The 25021-nt window shown below is 39.6% G+C and overlaps 1 protein-coding gene across 1 annotated transcript in view; it reads left to right on the top strand.

The window, feature by feature from the left end:
- The first annotated feature begins 498 nt into the window (after positions 1-498).
- Positions 499-25021, top strand: part of snrkb (SNF related kinase b) — a 54183-nt gene continuing 29660 nt past the window's right edge. The window contains exons 1-2 of the mRNA XM_049483846.1: positions 499-628; positions 14959-15622. Of these exons, the coding sequence (XP_049339803.1) occupies positions 15034-15622 (589 nt within the window). The 5' untranslated portion in view covers positions 499-628; positions 14959-15033. The remainder of the gene's footprint in view (positions 629-14958; positions 15623-25021) is intronic.

The raw sequence follows: 25021 nt of genomic DNA, 5'->3' as shown, positions 1-25021 counted from the left end.
TTGCCCACCCCTAATAGACAGATAGATAGAAAGATATATAGATAGATAGATTAATCCAGTGACAGATATGTGTGGAACAACGTCCCTCTGTCTTTCCCTCACTCTCTCTCTCTGTTTCAGTCACTCCCACACTTTCTTTTGCTCTCTCTACCATTCTTTAACTATTTTATTCTGTATCTTATTTCCAATTCTCACTCTCTCTCTCTTTAACTTTAGTCTGGCTGCATAATCTCAGTTTTCCACAAATATTTCCCTCTCTATATATGTTTCTCTCTCTCATATGTTTCTCTCTCTCTCTCTCTCTCTCTCTCTCTCTCTCTCTCTCTCTCTCTCTCTCTCTCTCTCAGCGCGCGGCTGAGCTGGAATGTGTTGACGTCAGAGGAGGGCCAGACTCTCTCGAGCTGAAACTGCAGAGGGACGCGCGCGCACTCACCAGCACGAGTATGCGCGAGTGAACCCCCCCCCCCCCCCCCTCTCTCTCTCTCTCTGAGCTGTAGAGTAGCTCGCGCTCTAGCGGCTTCTCAGTTTTCCGCGAGCGTCAGTAAACTCGCATCTCCCTCGCGGAGGGAGTCTCGAGGCGGACGGCAGAGCCTGAGCAGCGCGCGGACCCCCGGCCCTCCTCTCTCCGGTAAGACTGCAGCACCTCACACCGACTCACGCGCTTTAGTTCAGCCTCTCTGTACAGGAGGAGTGCGATGGTGCTGATGAAGAAGTGACGGTAATAGTTGGGATGTGATGAAGTGACGATGGTAATAGCTGGGATGGTGATGAAGTTGATGTTTTTATGATGATGGTTGTAATGATAGTGGTGATGAAGATGTTAAATGTTATGATGGTTATAGCTGTTTTGGTGATTAAGATTGATATTAGAAGAGGTAATGATGTTTAATGTTATGATGGTTATAGTTGTTTTGGTGATGAGGAGTAATATTATGAGTGGTGATGAAGATGTTTAATGTTATGATGGTTATAGCTGTTTTGGTGATGAGGAGCAATATTATGAGTGGAGATTAAAAAGATGTTAAATGTTATGATGGTTATAGCTGTTTTGGTGATGAAGAGTAATATTATGAGTGGTGATGAAGATTATTAATGTTATGATGGTTATAGCTGTTTTGGTGATGAGGAGTAATATTATGAGTGGTGATGAAGATGTTAAATGTTATGATGGTTATAGCTGTTTTGGTGATGAGGAGTAATATTATGAGTGGTGATGAAGATGTTAAATGTTATGATGGTTATAGCTGTTTTGTTGATGAGGAGTAAGGTGACGATGTTTATAGTGATGTAAGAAATGGTGATGATAGGATGGTGATGACAGTAAAAAGTGGGATAAAGGTAATAGTGATATTGGCAGTGACTGTGTAGTAATCATGGCAATAGTGATTATTATGGTGATGATATTAAAGTAAGTGAGTAAGTATATAATATAATAGTGTATAATGGTTGTGGTTATGGTAGTGCTGATGGTGGCAATAGTATTGAGAATGTTTATAGTGATAATGGTGAGCATTGTGCAGAAGTTGTGGTAATACTGATGATGTTAGTGGTTATATTGATGGAAATGGTGAGGTGAAGGTTATGACTGTGCAGTAACAATGGTGATGTGGTGGAAGTGATGGCGATAGAGAGAATGATAATGATAATGGAAATATTGATGATGGTAATTGTGATGCTGGTGACAGTGGTGATAAATGTGCAGTGGTCATGATGCAGTGATAATACAGATAATGATACATGTGATGCTTGATGTGGTGAAACTGTTAGTAAAGAAAGGGATGATGTTAACAGTGATGATAATGGTAAGAAGTCATTGTGATTAATTGGTTGATAGTAATTCTTATGTGGATGTTAATGCAGGTTTGGTGTAGTTGTCATGGTGCCATTCATGGTGGTGATAGTGGTAATAGTGTTAATAATCATAGTGATGATTGTGATGGCTGTGATATTGATGTAATTGATGATATGGCTGATTGTTTGATCGTTGCACGGTAATGATGGTGTTGTAGTGAAAGTAATGGTGTTGACAGGGATGATTGTGACGATGGTGTTAGCAAGAGTGGTGGTGATAATGTGATGGTGATGATGTTGATAATAGTGATGTATACAGAGGTCATGGTGAATATTGTATTGATAATGGTAATGATAATGCAGTTTTGATGTAGTTAGCATGGCGTTAATAGATGAATGATGATGATGATGAACGGTGATGATGACAGTGATGATGACAAGAGTTTTGAAAGCTTGGTAATGTTCTATGTGTGTTAGTTTGCGTGTGTTGTTATTGTGGCAAACAGAAGCAGGTGAGAAGCATGTCTTACATTGGTCTCTTTTTCTGTCTTTCTCTCTCTTTCTTTCTTTCTTTCTTTCTTTCTTTGTCTCTTGGTTTCCCTCTGATAATCACTCGCACACACACTTTTAAGGAGGCCAGGGGATTTTTTGGCTCCCAGGGGGCAGCCAGTGGTCTGAGATTACGATGACTCACCAAAGGGAGAGGGATGGAGAGAGAGAGGGATAGATCGCTGCTGAAAATGAGTAGAAAGTCAGATGATGTGAACGCTGTTAAAGGACGAACTGCACTCTATGTGCTGCTGCCGCATCCCAGCAAACCCCACACTCAGCAGTGTGTGTGTGTGTGTGTGTGCTGCTCTATCTGTTTGTGTCAGTGTCAGTGTGTTTGCAGCTTTATGCTGTAGACTCTGTTTGTGTGTGTGTGTGTGTGAGTAATTCGGTTTAGTATAGGACGCAGTGTCTTTTCGGCAGTGTCCCTGACACACATCCTCTCCGTCACTAGAGACGCCCAAGGCCTCCTGCCTACTGTATATGTGTGTGTTTGAGTGTGTGTGTTCTGCTGTTACCGCAGTTCCCCTCTGTCAGGAGACTGAAAGAGCTGAGCGAGGGTACTGGAGATGACAGAAAACTGTACTGAAGATCACAAAGTGTTTCAGGATGGAACCATTTAGACATAAAACCCCTCCTCTGCTTCCAAAAAGCTTCCGACTAGACAGATTTACCCAACTTCATAGACTGTCTGAAGCTCTAGAAAAATCATACAGTCAATGTAGTGAACATCATATCCATATCCATATCCACATCTTAAAAAAACATTTCGGAAATGTTTTCGTAAAGTTAAAGACATGCACTAGATGTGTGACAAATGCACACACATACAGATTGTGTCTAGTTTAGTTTAGTAGAGAAGGAATACCAGTATAATAAGACTTTCTAGAACAGATTAACTTAATGAACCTATTGACATCATACCTACTGCCAGGCATCACCTAAGCCCTGTCCAGACAGGATTAGTTTCTCAGGGGGACTGCTATGAAAATTGTTTCACACTTCTACTCAGTGATAAAACTCTTGCATCCAGACTGCAAATAAAAACAGGAGGACCAGTGATTTTTTTTGGCTTTTTCAGTCACGTGACATCACGTGCAGTAGCTCCTCCATTTCCACTCACTGTTGTGTTTACGTGGATCTCCGGGGAATCACGTGGCCAGAGTGTAATTATGGTGCGTGGCAGTGGACAAATAGCTAGTGAGGTGAAAAAACTCAGAGATGTGGATCAGGACGTGTCAAGTATAGGGAGATGCAGCCTTCATACAGTAGGTGATATGACATAGACGTAACAAAGTTCTTTAAGCTGCTCACTAAACTGCAATGTTAAATACAAACTAACTGTATCAATTGAATACAGTGCTGTAACAAATAAATCTGGATTCGGCCCTATCATTGAGAGGTCACAGATTGATAGGTTGATGCTGGGTGATACCACAGTGATTTGTGGCTGAGAGTCCTAGAGGTTTTTCTGGGTTGGTAGGACAACCCTCCCTCTCCCTTATTACAGCATGAGTTATGATAGACACTGCAGGTGTCGGTAAACTGATAAATCATACTTTGCAGTTAATGCTCTCCTCCAAGCATGTTGAGCTCAATTGGTATTGATTTATCAGCAGTTTAAAAGAAGATGTTTTAAAAGAAGCTTTACATGTCTTTGTAATTGTTTATTTCTAAAAGTTTATTTCTATATGAAATGCTTTTAAAGAAACAGTCTTATACTTCCTCTAGACACACATGCATACACACTAGCCACATAATTAAAAGTTTGTGAAAGTTTTTAATTGGTTTGGTATAATAAAGTGGCCAATTAGTGGAAGTGTAAAAGTGGAAGTGTAAAATGCAAGACCACCAGGTTAAAGAACAGTTTCTTCCCCACGGCCATCAGACTCTTGAACACACCTAAGGAATGACCCTGCCTTCAGACTCTAAACACACCTCAGGTATAACCCTGCGATCAGACTCTTGAACACAACTCAGGAATAACCCTGCACTTTACTTCAACATGTTTACATTGCAGCCGTCACTTTACTGTTAATCTTTTTTTAATATATATAGTTAATGTCCATAACTGCATTATTTCGCACTTGCACTTTTTTTATACATTTCTTTGCTTAAGTAATTTTTATTTTTTTTATGTCTTTGACAATTAGTTTAATATTTATAACCTTATTGTATTTTTTTGGCACTTTTTCTATCTTCTATTTGGCATTCTTGGCGAAGAGCAAAGAAAGAATTTCATTGTACACTGAAACCCGTTTCTGTACTGTACATATGACAATAAACTCTTTGAATCTTTGAATCTGAAGCACAATGTAGGGGTTTCTAATAATGTGGCCAATGAGTGGAAATACAGGTAGGTGTTTCTAGTAAATTGGTGATTTTAATGTCTAGGAAATTACCACAAGTTTTACAGTCTAGCATAAACTAGGCTTATTCTATGCCAGCAAAACCGAGCCATAGTGTTTTTACACTGTATCATGTTAGGGCTGGGTAATTACTGTGACATTAATATTTTATATTAGTGCATGCCTGATGCGTATGTGTGCATGTGCTTGGTGTGTGTGTGTTTGCCGTGTGTGTATATGTGTGCTGCTTTCCTATTATAACACTGACCTCACCATCATGAATATTGTATGGGGATGGGAACATTGAGGATGAGATCATTTCTATGTAGGAAACCCCACTCCTCTCGCTCGCTCTCTCTCACGTTTTCTATCTCTCTCTATCTATCCTATCTGTCCATCTCTCTATAGCTTTCCTCACTCGCTCTCTTTCACACACTCCTCTATCTCTCTTTTCCCAGTCTGACTCATCCTCCCTCCTGATGCCTCCTGTCACAGTGCAGGTCTCCTGATGCCCCCTGTGTCTGTGTGTGTGTGTGTATCTGCATGTCTGTTTATGCATGTTAATCTAGTGTATGTGTAACCTTACACATATTTTCTTTTTGCTTATTGACAATCACTGGACACTTTATTAGAAACACCCTTTACCTTTACCCTGTGTTTCCACCCTTTGGCCACTTTATTAGAAACATCCATAAACTTGTGCTTCCATTCACTGGCCAAATTATTAGAAACACACACAATCTTATGCTTCCACTCACTGGCTACTTTATTAGCCACTTTATTACCCTGTGCTTTCACTCTCTGGCCACTTTATTAGAAACACACAATCTTATGCTTCCACTCACTGGTCACTTTATTAGAAACATATTTTACCCTGTGCTTTCACTCTCTGGCCACTTTATTAGAAACACCTACTATCTTGAGCTTCCACTCAACGGCCACTTTATTAGAAACACACACAATCTTGTGCTTCCACTCACTGGCCATTTTATTAGAAACATCTTTTACCCTGCGCTTCCACTCACTGGCCACTTTAATAGAAACATCTACCTTGCAATTCCAATCACTGGCCACTTTATTAGAAACACCTACTTTACGATTCCACTCACTCCATTCACTGGCCACTTTATTAGAAACACCTACTTTACGATTCCACTCACTGGCCACTTTTTTAGAAACACACAAAATCTTCTGCCTCCATTCAGTGGCCATTTTATTAGAAACATTTTTACTCTATGCTTTCACTCACTGGTCACTTTATTAGAAACACACACAGTATTATTACTCCATTCAGTGGCCATTTTATTAGAAATACCTTGTGCCTTGTGCTTCCTCTCTGTGGCCACTTTATTAGAAACACCTACCTTGGAATTCCAGTCACTGGCCACTTAGATAGAAATGCTTACATTGTACTTTCACTGACTGGTCACTTTAATGGAAACACTGGAGTACAGTACATTGTTTCTGCTGGACTGATGTGTGTGTGTGTGTGTGTGTGTGTGTGTGTGTGTTTAAGAGGCCTATATAAACAATACATACAGTATGCACATGTGTGTGTGTGGTATTGTGTGTGTGTGGGTGTGGTGGTGTTCTGTTCTGCTGCATCAGCTATATCCTCTTTCCTCAACACACACTCAGCATTTAGCTAACCAGGGTGACAAAGGGTGGAGGGCAAGTGTGAGTGTGAATGTGAGTGTGTGAGAACATGTGCGTGTATTTGTGTGTGTGTGTGTGTGTTTGTGTGTTGATTTGCTTCAGTGTATCTGCATGTGCAGTTGTGTGTCCATAAACTCTCTAAATGATACAGATTCTTAGTTCTTAGAAAGTTTAGTCTTTTCGATTTTATGGATGTTATTATGTTATTAATGTGTGTGTGTGTGTGTGTGTGTGTGTGTGTGTGTGTGTGTGTGTGTTGTATAAGAGTTAAAGCGGATGAACTGGAGTGTGTGTGTGTGTGTGTTATCAATAGGAAGCAGAGTGTGTACTCTTTCACTGTAGGAAATACTCAGACTCTGAGAGCACTGTGGAAGGAACAGCCTTATCCTTCCTTCACACACACACATGCATGCATGCACATACACACACACACACATGCATGCACACACACATGCATGCACACATGCAATTTCTCTCTCACCATCCTGGTAGCAGGTACAGTCTGTAACCTTTCTCTAAATGATTGAGCTATAATTGTATAAGTGTTCGTAATAAAGTGGCCAGTGAGTGAAAGCACAAGTTAGGTGTTTTTAATAAAGTGTGGCACAGTAACAGTGTGTTTTTCATTAGATGAAAAGTCTGTTGTTTGTGTGTATGTGTGTGTGTGTGTGTGTGTGCGTGTGTGTGTATGTGTGTGTGTGGGAAAGAAGTATATGATTGAAATTTGTCTGCAGAACAATGCGTGTGTGTGTGCTGCATAGAAGCCCAGTGGTGGTCAGTGGGCCATAGATGCCCACTCTGTAGGGTCAAGCAGCAAGTCAGTAAATAATGGCATTGATTTCTGCAGATAAGAACTACTTTGTGTGTATGTGTGTGTGTGTTCATGTGTGTGTGTTCATGTGTGTGCGTTTCCCACTAGAGACCAAGTGCATCACTCTAAAACTAGGCCTTAGTCCCCCTCTGCCCCTCACACTCTTTCTACTACTCATTAACTATTCTGCTGCTCCATTAACACACACACACACACACACACACACACGTACACACAAACGCATGTGCACTCACACTAATTATGATATTCCATTACCAGTATTGATCTACACAATTTGGTCTGAGCTCCTGTCACCCGACTCCTCAGCTGCTAAGTGCCAAAACAATCTATCATTCTATCCTTTCTTTACCTCTATCCCCCTCTCCTGTCCTCTCTTTGTCTCTTCTTGCTTCTCCTCTTCTATTCGGTCCTCTTCTTTCCTTTTTTGTCCTCTTCTTTTGTCCTCCTCCTTTCTCATTCTCCTACCTGCACCTCCTTTTAACTAATTTTATCTCCTGTCCTCTCCTTGTCTTTTATCTCATCTGTCCTATTTTTTCTTTATGTGTCCTCTCCTTTCCTCTATCCTCTCTTCTGTCCTCTTCTCTTCTCCTGTTCTCTCATTTCCTTTGTCCTCTTCTCTACTCTTCTCCTGTCCTCTCTTTTTTCCTCTTCTGTCATCTCCTCATCAATCAGGCTACACACACCTTCTGTCCTCTCCTCATTTCTTTTGTTCTCTCCTACCCTTTCTCTTTTGTCCTCTTATCTTCTTTTCTGTCATTTCTGTTCTTTCCTTTCACCTGTGTTCCTCTGTTGGTATGTATTTATCCTTGAGGATTGCGATGCTGACAAATATTCTTGATAATCTTGATATAATCATTTTCTGTGAGTTTGTAAAAGTCAAAAGGTCAATAAACTCAATAAACTCCATATTCATAAGCTAAATACATACTGTGATCATTAGAATCTGGATAATCTTTCAGCAGCACAGAGCAGTTAGACTGTTTATGCTTTATATGAACAAAAGTATTAGGAAACATGCCAGACTATTAAAAAGGAGCTGATTTTGAGCACCATCATTCCAGAGAACACAGTTCCACTGCACCACAGCTCAAGTGGGGTGAAATGATGGTTTACAGCCCATCTCTCTAGCTTACTCTGGGCGCTAAGCCAATATTGGTGCCAATAGGTCCATGTTTATCTGCTCCTGAGAGTCCTAGTCTATTGGCAAACATTTATACATTTTGTGTAGTCTAAAGTAACCACTGTAAAAGCAGTTTGAAACCATTTTTCTAAACTGCTTGTCTAGGTACCATGTAATTGTTGATTGTAGGCCTGTCACGATAATTACAATATTGAATAATCTTTATATTTATATTCCAGTTTTTCAGTAAGTAACAGTATTTTTAAATGGTCCTTATGCATTATTATATTAATATTTTAATATTATATCAGTACAGTGATGTGACTCCAACCTGACCCCTTTTTAGTAATGTGTTACTATTTTCAATCCAGTAATCAGATTAAAGTTACTTATCCAAGTCACTGTGCATTTCTTTTTGTAATTTTCTTTGGTAAAAATACATTGTAGCATTTACAAGAAATATGCTTACAGTTGTCGTAACTATGCCAAAATAACAACAGGCTAACAAGCTAACAGGCTAAAACTAGCACTTGGGCTAAACCCACACACTCACACAGCGAGCCCCACCTCTCTCTCCATCTCACACACACACACAGCGCGCACCCCTTCTTCTGCTGCTCACACACACATACACACACACACACACACAGCAAGCATTTTGCTCCTCACACAAACACACACACAAGCTCCCTTTCTCTCCACCTCACACACACACACACACACACACACACACACAATGAGCCCCCTTTCTCTTCACATCACACACTCTCACAGACCTCGGCAGCTGCTGAATTTAGCTAATAAAGTAACTTTTAATCTAACTTAGTTACTTTTAAAATTAAGTAATTCATAAAGTAATCTTTTAAAGAGGTAATCAGTAATTAGTAATCAAATTAATTTTTCAAGTAAATATGCCATTACAGTATCAGTGGTATAAAATCGTCAATAAATTAAAACGAAAATAATATTGTTTATCGCAAATTTGTTTTGGACAGTATATCAACCAAACAAATACAGTTATAATGACAGGCCTTGGTGACTGTGTTAGTTAGCTATGTTGTGCCGTCTTTTGCTTTTCTTATTTTACTTATGACTAGTTAGTTAGCTGGTTGTGTCTTTATTTTGTCTCCTGGCATTGTTTGTCCACTCATTTTAAACTTCAGTCATGCATTTTAAGCAGAAATGCTAGCTTAAGCCTGTATAAGCTGCTTACTGCATGGGCAGTGCTCTCAATGCTCACATGCTTTTCTCTAACTTGCTGACCCTGTGAATGTCTGGAGTCAAGGAATTTTTATTGTTTTATTGTTTTATTGATATACTTGATAATGTCAGCTCGCACGCTGTTAACATGACAATCAAGATATTATCGTAGACAGTACATATGACACACCCTTAATTTATATAATTCCAGAAATGATGAGAGTGCATTTGAAAGGTTAAATATGCTCCAGGAATGAAGAGGAACCTGTTTCAGAAATCACAATGCAGGCAGAATACTGCCATGCCTTGCCTGTTGAGCTGGACTATTAAAAACAACCTGTGTGGATCATTGTATGCTAGCTAGCTAATCATTTTCAGACATTATCCAGACATTTGATTGGGTGATTAGCGGGAAAACAGTGGCCCTGCTTTATGTAAGCAGGTTATTTATTAGAGGTCAGTTGGTCTCATTTGTCCGTTAAAATTGTTTTATCTAATAAAGACAGTTTGTATTGTTGACAATTTGCTGCTGCCACCATTAAACTCTTAAATGTAAACATTTCTGCCATTAAGGTTTAGCCAGTTAGTTTGGGACAATGTCTGAAATTTGGTTTTGGTGTAGCTAACAAGTAGCTAACAAGCTTTGGCTGTGTTTTAGTGCTCATCAGTACAACAAAATAATAGTATAAAAATTGTGTTTTGTACAAATGTATATTACTCCATGAATCAAAACCACTTCACTTCAAGTGGTGCAAATGTTATATAACTAGTTTCACCAATTAGTGTGTGCTAATTGCAGTCCTAAATCATATAGCACAGTAAAACAGGTTATTTTTGCATGTTTTATTGTGTCATTAAATACTAACAATCTTGTGAATACACCTACGCTAATGGGTGGTGGTCTCGAAGTGAGGCATACTCAAAATGAGGTGTGCTACTGATTAAATACAACCTAAAAAAGGGTCACCATCAGGTGTTCATTGCTATCTTGGCAGTAAATTGTCAACACAGGCACATACGCTTCGCTTGCGGTGATACGTGATCCAGTCTCAACCTGACCCAGCTATCAAATATCCTTTTATTTGTTTATTTGAGCTAAACTGCTAATAAGGCCCAGTTTAATCTGATATGTTAGCCAGATAACGCTAATTATCGCAGCTATGAACAAACATTGTCTCTGTTCCATGCTGTTTACAGGCGTGGTCTGTGCTGTGTTCACTGCTCACAGCCCTGTGTACATCTGTGCTGCACTTCCTATTAAAAACACTGTGTTTGAAAGCGCTACGTTTAGCGTTCAGCTACACAGAATCTTCTCGTCATATTTACTTTCTTGCTCCCATTCCAGACAACGCTGACCAATCAGAGGAGACAGTGTGCTTATAGTACGCGGCTGATTTGGAGCATAGAAACATACTCTTGCTTAATGTGGTTTCTGACACTGACACTGTTATCTAGAACATGAAGTGAAGTACATGCAAATCGAAGTTTGTGTATTTTAATAGATAACCTATGCTAAATTACTTTTTTTAGCTTGTATGCTGCTAATTGCTAAGGTTTAAGCTCCCAGTAGCTCTTAGCCACATTAGCTTCGTAGCTCCAGTGAAAAGCTAGCTAAATAACAGTAGGAGGGAACTGGTGTAGAACACGTTTTTTGTTGTGGATTTCCTTTAAGACTCTCAGTCTTGGCAGTGTGGCAGAGTAAAATAAGGAATTCTGTCAGCGTTGCTATGAGCTCAGTGGTGAACTGATGAAACAGTGGTGTTTTGCCTCAGATGTGAGGGTGTAATCATGCTGGTTTGCCTCAGATCTCTGCGTGTGCTGCAGCAGGAGAAAGAAGTAAAACTATAAAACAGGTTCTGATAGCACTGAGGTTCCACTGGGCTCAGTGACTGCACTTTAGAGAGTAGTGTTAATCCTGTGATAAGACGTGAAGAACAGATAGTTTAGAAGACTGATATTCAGAGAGTATCCTTTTAACGCAGATGTAGTTCACAAAAGCCTTTATGGTCTACATTAACAGTCTTATATACCCATTACATTCAGCCATAACATTAAAAGCATTGAGTAAGCCTGTCATGATAAGAATTCTTTGTGGACAATATATATCGTCTCAGAAATTACTGCGATAGTAAAATTTTAAGACCATTAAATACATCGCATGACTGGCTAAAATACTGTTCACTCTTATATATTTATAGTCTGTATTTTTGGACTATGAGGCTCACTGAATTATAGGGCACACTATCAATTTACATTTTTTTTTCTGGTCTATTTTCATTCATAAGGCGCACCGGATTATAAGGCACATTATCAATGAATGTATCGAAGTGAGCAAGGGTGTCGCCATGTTTCCCTTCTAATGGGAAAGCTGGAGGAAACAAAACCGTAATTATTATAAAAAAAAGTCATTTCTCTCCTGAAAACCGTTTATTTGGGTGAGTAAAGCACTTCTGTTTATTTACAGAAAGCTTAGATTTCCAATATTTTGTAAAAAGTTTTCAGAACAAGAGTTTTCAGTGAAGTTTCTCCAGCACTAAGGCTGGGTGCAGCAGCATTAGCATTAGCCGCTAACAACAACAGCACTAGCGGGATATAAATGTCGCCTACACTGAAGATCACACAAACCTCACATTCTTATGTCAAATTGACGTCAAATACCAACATTTTGTCTGTCCAACTTTAGTGTCCATGTTACGTCCTGTGTCTGCTGGGCAGTGCTGGACTGGTTTTATGGTGACTTGTGGACATGTATCACTGCTTCAGAGTTTTCCTTGTACATTTTTTGTGATTATACAAGCTATGATGCTCTGTATCAGCAATGGTTGCTCCCTAAATTTTAATTCTTGTACTAGATGGACTGTTTGGATAGTAGTGGGTGTAAAACACCATCTGAGTTCAATCTGGACTGTTGTTCTAAGCATGTCTGTGGTCAGCTCTGTGCGATCCGTGGTATCAGTACTGGAGCTCGGCTAGTTTCTCATGTCATCTCTAGTACATTCCTGAAGGCTTGCGGTCGTTCCATGTTGGGGTTGCGCTGTTGCTTTTTATGATTAGAGCTTTGTACAGGCATGCAGCGGAAATGCCAGCCATTGTACAGGCCTGAGGAGAAATGCCTTTGTGTGTGGTGGTTACAGTAACGTGAACGGGTTTGTTAGGTAACTCTAGGAGACAGATTCAGAGGAAATGTTTAGAGAACACTGAAGTGCGTGAATAGAAACAAAAGCTGTTCCAAAATAGCAACCGTACTTATGTGAGTGATCGCTAGCGCTTTTGTCTGGGAGGGAAGTCCACTTTGCTCTTTTGTTCTATGACTTTAAGGCTAATCTAAAACTAACTATAGCCTCAGGATTTCAGGATTAATCTTGAATACACTTTGAGAAAGAGAGCATTTATTTTCTCTATTTAATTATTTCCAATCTTCTCATGCAGTGAGTGCTTACAGTGCTGTGGAGAAAGAAGTCTAGCATCTGTTTCCTTCGAGAAACATAAAGAAACTTCTCCTCATTTTCTTGACCTTCGCTGCACTATCACTGGATCTCCAGAGCTCAACACACTTGAAGGAGAATGCTAACTGCTAATTTTGCTACATCAGCTAACAGACCCTTGTGTTGACTAGAAATGTTCTACCCATCCAGAAAGAAAGATGCAGCCACAAATAGCTTTGGAAATTAATAACTTAAAAAAAAATTAAATGCACATTCATTTAAAGGCTCCCAAGTGTTTTAAAATCTTTAGATCTAAGTGTGTATTTTTTCCCTGTTTGTGAAATACAATATTGAATAGTTGCATAATAATAGCAGGACTTAATTAAATAGCAAGATTAATTTGATTAATCAAATTACTGTTTTAATGCAATTTTTAAAATGGAATGATTAAGATTGTACATCTTTACATATAGAAGCTGCACTTCAGATAGACATATCTGAATAGATAAAGTAGATAAAGTACTCTTTTATGTGGCAGCGATTTTCATGTGCTACACTTTTCCTTAACTGAAATACAAGGACGTTATATTTGCACCATGTAAGGTTAAAGGGGGCTGCTTACTATTTTAAAAAAATAAATAAATAAATAAACTGAATTAAACTAAATTTAAAGGAAACAGTAGTTTGCACATCACATTAAATGGAGATGTCTGTTTATAAATAAGACTGAAGTTAAACATCTAAATCATAATCTAGAATTGCTCATATATTTGAAAATATTGATATATTTATTTAGCAATATCCCTCAGCCCTAAGATATCTAAGATAGATAGATAGATATTTGTAGGCAATGTTATATATTGCAATTGTTTAAATCAAATAAAAAAAACATGCCATTATATAAAAATACAATATTATATTTAAAAACTCTGAATAAAAAAGTTTTATCATTTTTTTTATCCAGTCATATTAGTGGTACAACAGTTGCGTATTTGTACCCTACAGTCACAATCCAGTCCTCTTTTTCCACCACACAGAGCCATACAGATCACAATGTACATTTCTCTCCCTCACACACCCACACACACACCCATCCCACCTGCATGACAGTTCTCCAGAAAGTGGAAGGGTGTGTGTGTGTTCTATGTCTTCTCTAGCAGTGAGGTTCACACACATCTTAAATATTTAACTATTAATTAGAGGCTTTTAAACACAAGGAGTCACAGTCACTCTAATCAGATCCAGAACCAGTTTATGCATAATACACATTCATGCACACACACACGTGCTCAAACACATGCACTACTATGCACACATGCATGCTAAATGGAATGACTTCTAACACACTAACACACCCAAGCATGTTTGAGCAATCGAATTGAAGAGACATTTGCATAAAACAAGAACAAAATCTTCTTCACATCTCATACAAGTCATGCAGACAACCACGTTCACACCCTTTCACACACCCATCCTCTCTCTCTCACACACACACACACACACACACGCACACACGCAGCCTTACAGATGAGAGATAAGAAAGTCATACCTAGGCCTGAAGGGACTGTCATAAGACTAGTTGTTGACTGAGGTCAATAGGAAGAGGCTGTGCTTTTACTGCAGAAGCTCAGTTTAACCCCTATAACTGGAATATTATTAGGGATGCACTGGTACAGGAATTATGATATAGCATTAATTATTCAGTATTAACTGTGTTTTCATATAAGCATTTTAAATAAAAAATGTGTTGCTTTAATAACAGTTCTCAAACCCTGGTAATTCTTGTTGCCTTGCCATGAGCATGCTGGCCACACTCACTCACTCACAAGATAACACCTCACAACTTATACAGGTGTGGTCATTTCCAAGGTGTCTGCTGGGGTAACATTTTGTAATTATTTAACATAGTGCCATGCCATGACATTTGCTTCCTTGGCCTATAATTTCCACTGATTTCAGGTTATTTTATTTTACTTCAGATTGTATGTTTACAGACTTCTAAGGGTTAATGTTGATTTTTCTCTCTTTTATGTCCAGGTGATGACCCACTAGGTCTCCAGCATCCTGCCGTCACACACCCCAGCCCTGCATACACCTTTGTATCAAACCAATATGGCCGCCACCAAGAGCGGCTATGAGGGGAAGATCGCCGGCCTGTACGATCTGGACCGGACTCTGGGCAAAGGTCACTTTGCCGTGGTCAAACTGGCGCGGCACGTGTTTACCGGCCAGCTGGTGGCCGTGAAGGTGATTGACAAGACAAAGCTGGACGGGATGGCCATGGGACACCTGCTGCAGGAGGTCCGCTGCATGAAGCTGGTGCAGCACCCCAATGTGGTGCGACTCTACGAGGTGATCGACACGCAGTCCAAACTCTACCTGATCCTGGAGCTGGGCGATGGCGGCGACATGTATGACTACATCCTGCGCCATGAAGGTGGCGTCGCTGAGGAAACCGCCAAGGTCCACTTTGCCCAGATTGTTCGAGCCATTGCGTACTGCCACCGGCTCCATGTGGTCCACAGAGACCTGAAGCCGGAGAACGTGGTCTTCTTCAGACAGCAAGGGACTGTCAAGCTTACTGACTTCGGCTTCAGTAACCACTTCCAGCCCGGGACCATGCTGATGACAAGCTGCGGATCACTCGCTTATTCAGCTCCAGAGATCCTGCTAGGAGAAGAGTACGACGCTCCAGCCGTGGGTAAGTGTTCCTGTGGGGAAGGATCTGAATAGGGCTGGGCGATGTGGCTACAGTTTAATATCACAATATTTGGAATTTTGTATAAAATATAATCTATAGGACATTTTAGTTTTCTGATGTTTTGTTGAAAATACACTAATTATCTTTTTTTTGTGTAATAAGAAACGCATGATGTTCTGATACTGATGTTCTGTAGGTATTATTTGTAATGCTGAGAAAAAAACATTCATCACACTGACTAAACAAATCATGATAAAGACACAATATTATATCCATTGCCTCAAATATCCAGAATACTGTCAGAGCAAGTTCCTACCTAAATTCTATACTACAAAAAATTCACTATATATATGAAATTAATATATTATGAAATTAATTAAAGAAAATTTTAACTAAAAAATAAGAAGGATATTTTGGGCCCTATTTTAGTGATCTATAGTGCACAGCTCAATTGGTTGATAATGCAGCTGGATTTAAGGTGTGTCTTTGGTATCATTAGGATGCAAAAAACATGCCTCACGCAGTTCAAAATGTAAAAATGGCATGTACTAATTCCCTTAGTTAATCAAGGGTGTGTTTTAGGCTACTTTCAATACTACTACTTTAATGTCCCACTCACAGTAATCCAACTTTCAACATGGCACACTTTGGTAGTGTTACTCATAGTAAACAGAAGTGTCTGATAGAGACTGATAAAGCTATTAGAGTGGGCTATATGAGACTAATATCAGTATTTCTGAATATACACTGGCCAACAGTGTGTCTGCTGCAGTAAGTCAGTGTATTTCTCCCTGTCTAAAGTGTCAATACTAAAAATATCCACTCTATGTAGGTCAGTCGTGATTTTGTATTAAAAGTGACACAAAACACTCTCCTTTCCTGGGATTCTTCAGATGACCTCTAAACAGCCTTCCTGCAAACAGAAGCACAGCTAAAGAGAAATATGTAAGCTAATAATAATAATAATAACAATAATAAGCTAATAATGTGGTGTAGTTTTTTTTCCTACCAAAAACATTTAAATTTACACTACACATTTATTACATTACACTTGCATTACATTTACAAGTGAGCAAGGGTGTCACCATGTTTCCCTTCTAAAGGGGAAGCTGGAGGGAAGCGCCTTAGTAAACAAAACTGTAATTCTTAAATAAGCCTTAATGCTGCTGGAGAAACTTGATTCTGAATACTCTCTCTTATCATGCTGTACTTCAGCGGAGTGGCTTTACTGCTCCTTAATACCAAATATAAGGATTTTAAGTGCGCCTTATAGTCCAGTAAATACGGTACATTTGCATTTATTTATTTATTTAGTGATTTGTTTTTGTGTGATCACTGAAAACTGGAGAAAACTGCAGAAACAGTGAATCTAAAATGATTCATAATCTAAAAGACAGTTTGATCCGGACTTGATTGAATGTTTATTGTTTACTAGTTCAGTAAAGCCTCTTATGCAGCTACACACACACATATTCCAGGATTCCTGTAGTAGTCTGTTGGTGTGTGTGTGTGTGTGTGTGTGTGTGTTTTAGTCATTCAGCAGCTGGGGCAGTAATCTGTGATGTAGTGGTGAATCTAATCCAGACTGAGATTAAATCTTGCTGCCTAAAACACTCAAACACACACACACACAAACACACACACACACACACACACACACACACACACACACACACACACACACACACACACACACACACACACACACTGTCATGGCCGGACAGGGATCAGACATGTGTGCATACGTAAAAGAGGCTTTATTTAAAGAGGCAAAGCAAAAACACAACTGTGGACAGGCAAAGTCAGCAACAGGAGGCAACACCAGGTTTATTAGAGCAGTCTAAATTTGGTATATACATTTATACAAAGTATAATTCAAAGCCATTTTGGAAGAAATAAAAGCCTTCAGGTTTTTAGTAGGAGTATAGCTTAGTGCATGATTAATCAAATATAAGATCATGGTACATATGATCAGTGACATTATGTGCAGATTGATCTAAACTGATGATCTCAAACAAAAGCAGCTGTTTAGAGGAAATAAAGATGGGTAAGCGACAACCATATTAATAGACAAAATTGTTTAAAGTCCTGATGAGAGCCAGTTTCATCATAACATTTTTGATAGGCATTAAGAAAATGCCAATGTATGTAAAGCTGTCATCTAAGCAAGAGGTGCTAATTTGAAGAATCTAAAATATAAACCATATTCTGGTTTTAACACTTTTTTGTTTACTAAATAATTCCATATGTTTTTCTTCATAGTTTGGATGACTTAAAGTTGTTATAGCGTTTTAATTCTATTGTTATATTCTACACTGCGATCATACACTCGCCGTCAAAAAAAAAGGTCACAGTCTAATATTTGGTTGGATCGCCTTTAGCTTGGATTGCAGCATGTATTCACTGTGGCATTGTTTCAATAAGCTTCTGCAACGTCACAAGACGTTTATTTTTAATCCAGTGTTGCATCAATTTTTTTCACCAAGATCTTGCAGCAGCATTGATGATGGTAGAGTCTGACCTCTGCACAAAGCAGCTCTTCTCCATCCAGCACATCCCAAAGATTCTCAATGAGGTTAAGATCTGGACTCTGTGGTGAACTCTCTCTCATGTGTGAAAATGATGATCTCATGCTCCCTGAATCACTCTTTAACAATTCCAGCCCCATGAATCCTGACATGGTTTATCTTGGAAAATGTCTGTGCCATCAGGAAAGAAAAATCCATTGATTCAGGAATAACCTGGTCTATATTCAGTATATTCAGGTAGTCAGCTGACCTCATTCTTTCAGCACATACTGTTGCTGAACCTAAAGACCAACTGCAGCATCAACCATCAACCCCACATCATTTACTTACTTAAATCCAGGTCGAGAAGAGAGTATTTTTCCGCCAGGCTGTTTATAATACAGTAAAATTACTATTACACAGAATCTCTCTGTTCTCTCTCACTATGAGCTAGTCAGTGTCTCTCTTTTGTTTTTTTTGTTTTTTTTAATTACTATTGTCCTCAATATCTGCATTTCCCTTATTTTATTCTCTCCCTCCCTCTCTTTCCTCTTGGTGCTCCAGTTTTTATTTTAATCACACACTCGTTCCCAGTGTTGAGTTTTCTCTCTGACTGAACACATCTTGGAGCAGATGGTGCTGGAGTTCAAACTAAAACATGACCTACAAACCCAAACTACAAACACCTGCACCAGCCTAACATGAGCTGCCTGACTCTGATGTTGAATGGACTGGGGGAGGTGTGTTTTTGACAACATGGCAGAAAATCTGGGCTTCATTACTATAGAAAAAATGAAATGGAACCACAGTATCCATGTTTTGCACAGCTGTTTCTTTAGGTTTCTTTAGGAAGCAATTGTTTCAGTATAGGATGTTTCAGACTGTAGACTGTAGACTGTAGACTATATCCCAACCAATGAACAAGGATAGGAATGGTTATGACCAGTGAAAACAAGTTTCTTGTTTAAATAAATTAATTAAAGGAACCCAAGATTACATGCATTGTCATCTAAAGTATAAATAGTAAATGTGTGACTTTAGTTAGTGAAATTATTGACAAAAGTTTTTAAAACAATTTGAATGGAATCCTATGGGGAAAACTAAGCCTAAAATCATTTGCTGTCTAAAAACCTAACATCACCTTAGCAACTACCTCAGAAACGATTGCAACTGCCTATCAACCACTTAGCAACACCATAGCAACCTCCTGGCTTACCACAGCAACCACATGACAACACATAGTTAACCATCTGAGCTATGATAGCAGCCACCTAAAAATTTATTATGAACACCTTAGCAAACACTTGATAAACCATAACAACCACATATCAACTTTGCAACTATTTAATCTTGTCAGCATTATTAGCGTGCTTTTCCAGTCCAACTTAAAGTATGTTCACAAACTTTTCATCTTTCTTCTTCTTCTTCTTCTTCTTCTTCTTCTTCTTCTTCTTCTTCTATACCCTTTTAAGCTGCTTGGGCTTTTTGAAGTGATACAATGTACGATCTGTTTACAATTTATGATTTTTAGCTTGGACGTTCCCTATTCTATTAGAAAGTGTCCCCAAACTTTGACAATAATTTGAAATAGCTCTACAGATCACATTTTTGAGGTAGCACCTGTCCGCCATAGAAATTAATAAGCAGAATGTTGGAACCCAACATTCCATCCCAAACACCACGCATGGGCATCTTTTCTCGGCATTGCTCTCCACTGCTGTCTGTGTATGGAGGAGCTGCTGGATAAACTAGCTATTGGGCAAAGGCTTTATCATGAATATTTACCAAAAAGCTTGTGGATACTTTATTTTGGACACTTTATAAATAGCTTTATTAGCCAGCAGTATTTGCATTCCACCATTTAGCCAAAAGTATTTGGACACTGCTCTATCAGCTCTATCAAAAGATTTTGCCTTTCAAAATTGTTTTTTGACTTGGCTCTTTTAGCCAAATGTACTGACATTCCACCATTAATCCAAATATTTTTGAACTACAACATTTAGCCAGAATTGTTTAGATACTGCTCTAATATCCAAACGTATTTGCATGCCACGATTTGGATACATTGTTTACTACAATATTCCTGTATTCAGAGTGGATTACTTTCAGTTTGCATAGAGCAGACAGGTGCGCATGAGCAAGCTCTGGAGCTGGTAATGGCCTGAGTAACTCTTTTCAGCTTCACGGTGAGTAGCTGTAATTCACTGCTGGGTCTGGGTATCAGGTATCATCTCTTGTCCTCTCTGTAATCTGGATTATGTTGGTTCCTGTTGGCCATGCATTGTCACTCCTTCTCTCTGTAATCTGGATTATGTTGGTACCTGTTGGTCATGTACCATCTCTTTTTAATTTAGCCACAGGCTCTTCTACAGATTGGCTAATGTCAGATTGTGATTAGGACATGGATCTACTGGTATTTACATTTGCACCTTTCTCTCTCTCTCTCTCTTGAGATTATCAGTAGTGTTTACACTAGAAGCTGCTTTAGTTTCTGTTTAGACACAGACAGAAGTTCATAGTGGAGGCTGTTCTTCAGACACGTCCTCTGCTTTCTCTTTGCCTGTTCCCATGATGTATCAATCTCTGAATACAGCAGAACATGTTCCTCCAGTAATATTGTATAAAAGTGTGTTGTGACCTAATGACGTGACCATGCTCTACAGGGGCTGGGCAAGCTGTGCGCAAGTGTGCATTTGCACATCTGTATTGTCAGCAATGGATTCAACTTAAAGCTGATATCCATACGTTTTGGCATTTAGGGCCCTCTCTGGTGAGAATGGGTAATTGCACTGTGCGGGTGTGATGCGGTTCTCTCCTTTCAGAGCGGATGAATCCGATTCCAGGTTATGTTCAGTCAGAGAGAGAGAAAGAGCGCTTTGTCAGAAACTTCACTTCAACTACACTGTTATCATTGAACACGATATTTTATCAATTCTCCACTCAGAAATGCTTCTGCTTTCAGTTTAGAAACAAAATAATACAGACTGCCTCTTTAATAGTAGCTGAATGGATTTGTTAGAGGGAGTGTCCACAAACATTTGGACATATAGTGCAGATAAAACCACTTTTTATTCTGCACATCACCTCTGCTGGCCTAGTGTAGCCAATTTAGCCAAGTCATTATTAGATAGAGGGAGATAGAGAAGGGAGGGAGAGTGCAGATAGAGAGAGATGTGAAGAAAGAGACAGAGAGAGAGAGAGAGAGAGAGACTGGGATGAAGGGCGGGCGAAGAGAGAAAGGACACTGGTGCTTAACAGTGAGTGAGTCAGAAAGGAGGATGAGGAGGCAGACGAATAATGTCTGGGACTCTGTCTCGCTCTCTGTCTTATTCTGTCTCTAGTCTGTCTTTCTGATTCCAGGTCAGTGCAGTTGTTTGTGTCCAGATGTGTCCTCTGGATGTCTGTATAGTTGTATGTGTGTCAGTCAGTGTGTGTGAGTCAGTGTGTGTGAGTGTTTGTATGTGTGTGTCCTGCTGTTGTTATTAATATCCCATTTTTGCGGTCTGTCCTGCTCGGAGCGACGTGTGACACTGTGCCGGTAGAGCTCGCGAAGGGACTGCATGATCCAGGATTAGAGCCAGGCAAAGTGGGTCAGAACACACATACACACACACACCCTCACGCACACATACACACACATGCATGTGCAGCAGGAGATAAAGGTTTTGGCACGTGCCCCGGCCCCCCCGTTGGTGCTGTGTGACCTGCAGTAGAGTCTCACCTTGCCCTTCCATGTGTTTACATGCATGCATGCATGCATGTGTATGTGTGTGTGTGTGTATTAGGTGTGTGTGCAGTAAAGTGGGGCAGCAGGGAGACGCTGGGGGAAACTCACTCTGCTCTAAAGCTCTGATGTAGACACACTGACCTGGCACAGCTTTTTTCAATGACCTGCAACCTGCAAAGCCACACTTCTGAGAGAGCACCTGCATCTACAGCCTACCCCATTCATCACCGGACAGCTACTGGTGCTGTTGTCCAGATGATAATAGGGACCTCAAACACTGGAGGTTTAAAATAAAATAGAGGCACTGTAGGCGGTAAGGTGAAGTGGAGTTAAGGTGGTGGATGATGATGGATGACCACGTTTTTAGAGATAAACCACCATTTAAAAGTTTGTGTTCAGTGTTTGTAATAAAATACATTAAATTTTGCAGCAGATCAGTCCAGATTTTGGGTAATTTCATACAGGTTTCAAGGTCAGCAATGATGAATAACCGCACAAAAAGATAAACTATCATTGGTGTTTTCATTAATGTATCCTATATGTGATATATTGCAACAGATCCAAATTCAAATCCACAAACAACAAACCTCAAACCAATTAAGCAGGTGTTCTGAGGCACATTTGAGTCACATGTTATAGAAGTACAAAAAAAAAAAAAAAAAAATAAACAGTGCATATTATGTCCATCACAGCAATAGGACTTCAGTCTGACTAAGTATGTGAGATGACCATCGGCTAATGATCACATAAAGCATAAAGTGACCAGCTGTAAACAGGGGCTAAGACCCTGAATGTCATGGCGGGCACAGAATGCAGACACGTACAGATACTGTAAAACCGTTTATTAAAAATAAACAGAGGTAAAACGTTAGTCAATACAGAAAAGAAGGTAATGTTTCATGTCAGCGGGTGGTGCATTCTGGGTAGTGTAGTTGTTAGACTGAGAGCCTCCGTTAGAGCTGGGTGTGGAAGGAACAGAGGAGCTTACAGCACCAGACGTGACACTGAATAGACCTGGTTCATGTGTCTTGAGTGTCAGGATTGAATCAGGCCAAGCAACATATAAAAGTTTTTGTACCAAAGCCTGACCTTGTTTTACCATTAGAGTAATTAAATTGCTAACATTTTGGATTTTTTGGGCTTATAAAAGAAAAGGCAATTAAAAATTTACAATCAAAATTGTATTAAACTTGGCCCTATTTTAGCGATCTATAATCAAGCCATAAATTGCGCATTGTGCAGCTTCGTTTAAGGTGCCAGTGTGTCTTTGCTATCATAAAGACAGGAAAAGTACACCTTGTGTGGCTCGAAGCACACAAAAGGCATATACTAATTCTCCTAATTAATCATGGGTGTGTTTTGGGTGTAACATAAATCATTCAGCTTGTCAAATGCCATTCCCTTTAAAAGTCACATTCACAAGCACCAACAATATTTGAACGTCACAGGCGCACTGCATGAAAACAGACTGTTTGTGGGGTGTAAGATAGCAATGAGCATCACGAAACGCCAAATGAAACGAGTGTAAGATAGGGCCCTTAATCCTTTAATGCATTAACTGAGCACTTCTACACTAGTCAGCAGACAAAGCACAATATAGTTACCACAGCAGTTCTACACTAATTGTGAATGTCCCTCAGCAGTGCTATTTTAGGTATAAATGTACCTCAGCAGTGCTATTCTATTTATACTTTTTTCTCAGCAGTGCTATTCTAACCATGAATTTACTGCAGCAGTGCTATTCTATTTCTATGTTTTCCTCAGCAGTTCTATTTTAATCATCAGGTTACTTCAGCAGTGCTATTTTAGTCAAATATTTCCATCAATAGGTCTATTCTAATGATACATTATATGGGGGTGTTTGTTTCTTTATTAGCTCATGCATGTTCAGTGTATTCTGAATTCTTTGGCTTTATTTTTATAATGTAACTAGAGATAAGTTTATTACATTTACATTCATGACATTATAATCATGTTACTAGGCCTGGACAATAATTCGATATCGGTATTTATCGAGATAAGAAATGTTTCAATAACGGTGATATCATTTTTGTGGTATATCGATATGTATTATTTACAGAATCTGTCACGGACAGGCGTTTTACTGGCGTCAGCTCGCCGCACAGCTGAACACAATCAGCCTCCGTAGCTGGACTATCTCTGTGCGTGATGATGTAATCACATAGGCACGTAGCCAGATAGGCTAGGCTAGGCTAGATTTGGCTAGGCTAGGCTAGGCTCGGGTCCGCTACGCATCTAAAATGCCTCGCGCTGGAGCCAAACGGAGCCGGGACGAGCGGATCCAAGGCTAAGGTAGGCTCGGTTCGCATCTGAAATGCTCCGCGCTGGAGTGGAACGGAGCGGAACCAAGCCGAGCCTAGCCTAGCCTAGCCTCGGGTCCGCTCGGTCCGCCCACGGGTCCGCTCGGTCAGCCTCTGGTCCGCTCGGTCCACCCATGGGTCCGCTCGGTCAGCGGTCAGTCGCGGGTCCTCTCGGTCAGCCGCGGGTCCTCTTGGCTCCCAGCACGGGACATTTTTGATGCAAAATGAATGCCCCTGCCGCTTCCACAAGTGATCAATTGAAGGAGGGAGGTCTAATTCAGTGGTGAGGATTTGGTTCAACTCTCGAAGGTCTGCTAAACTTCAGTTTGCTGCAAATTGTGCCGGAGAGTGGAGCAGGTTAGCAGCGGTAACGTTAAAACATCTAATCTGTTCCACCACCTCAATCAGTTCCACTATATACAATATTTTCCTTATACTGGCTGAATCACTTTCATAGCGTATGTTGTAAGTTATTTAAGTTATTTAAAGTTTATGAATCCTTTAGGTTTTGTTTATTTGACGGGAATATCATGTTCCTTTTATGTTTATGAAGAGTTGTATTTTGGCTGAAGCACTTTTGTAGCTTATATTGTAACTAAGTTATTTGTAGTTGATAAAGCCTATAGGTTTGTTTATTTGATGGGAAAATCTTGTTGCTTTTATGTATATAAAGGCTTCTTTTATTCTTTATCCTAGTTGAAACACTTTTGTTTTGATCTGTTAAATTTGTTTACAAAAGAATAAGAAGCTCTGCTTCTGTCCTAATTTAAAGTTATTTTTATTGGTAATAGTTATATAGGCTTATGTTTGACAGGGATGTCATGTTTTTATTTTGCTATATGCA

This window comes from Astyanax mexicanus, chromosome 10 (assembly GCF_023375975.1).
Source record: "Astyanax mexicanus isolate ESR-SI-001 chromosome 10, AstMex3_surface, whole genome shotgun sequence".
Taxonomy (NCBI): domain Eukaryota; kingdom Metazoa; phylum Chordata; class Actinopteri; order Characiformes; family Acestrorhamphidae; genus Astyanax; species Astyanax mexicanus.
The sequence above is the reverse complement of the archived record's forward strand: the minus strand, read 5'-3'. Positions and strand labels throughout refer to the sequence as shown.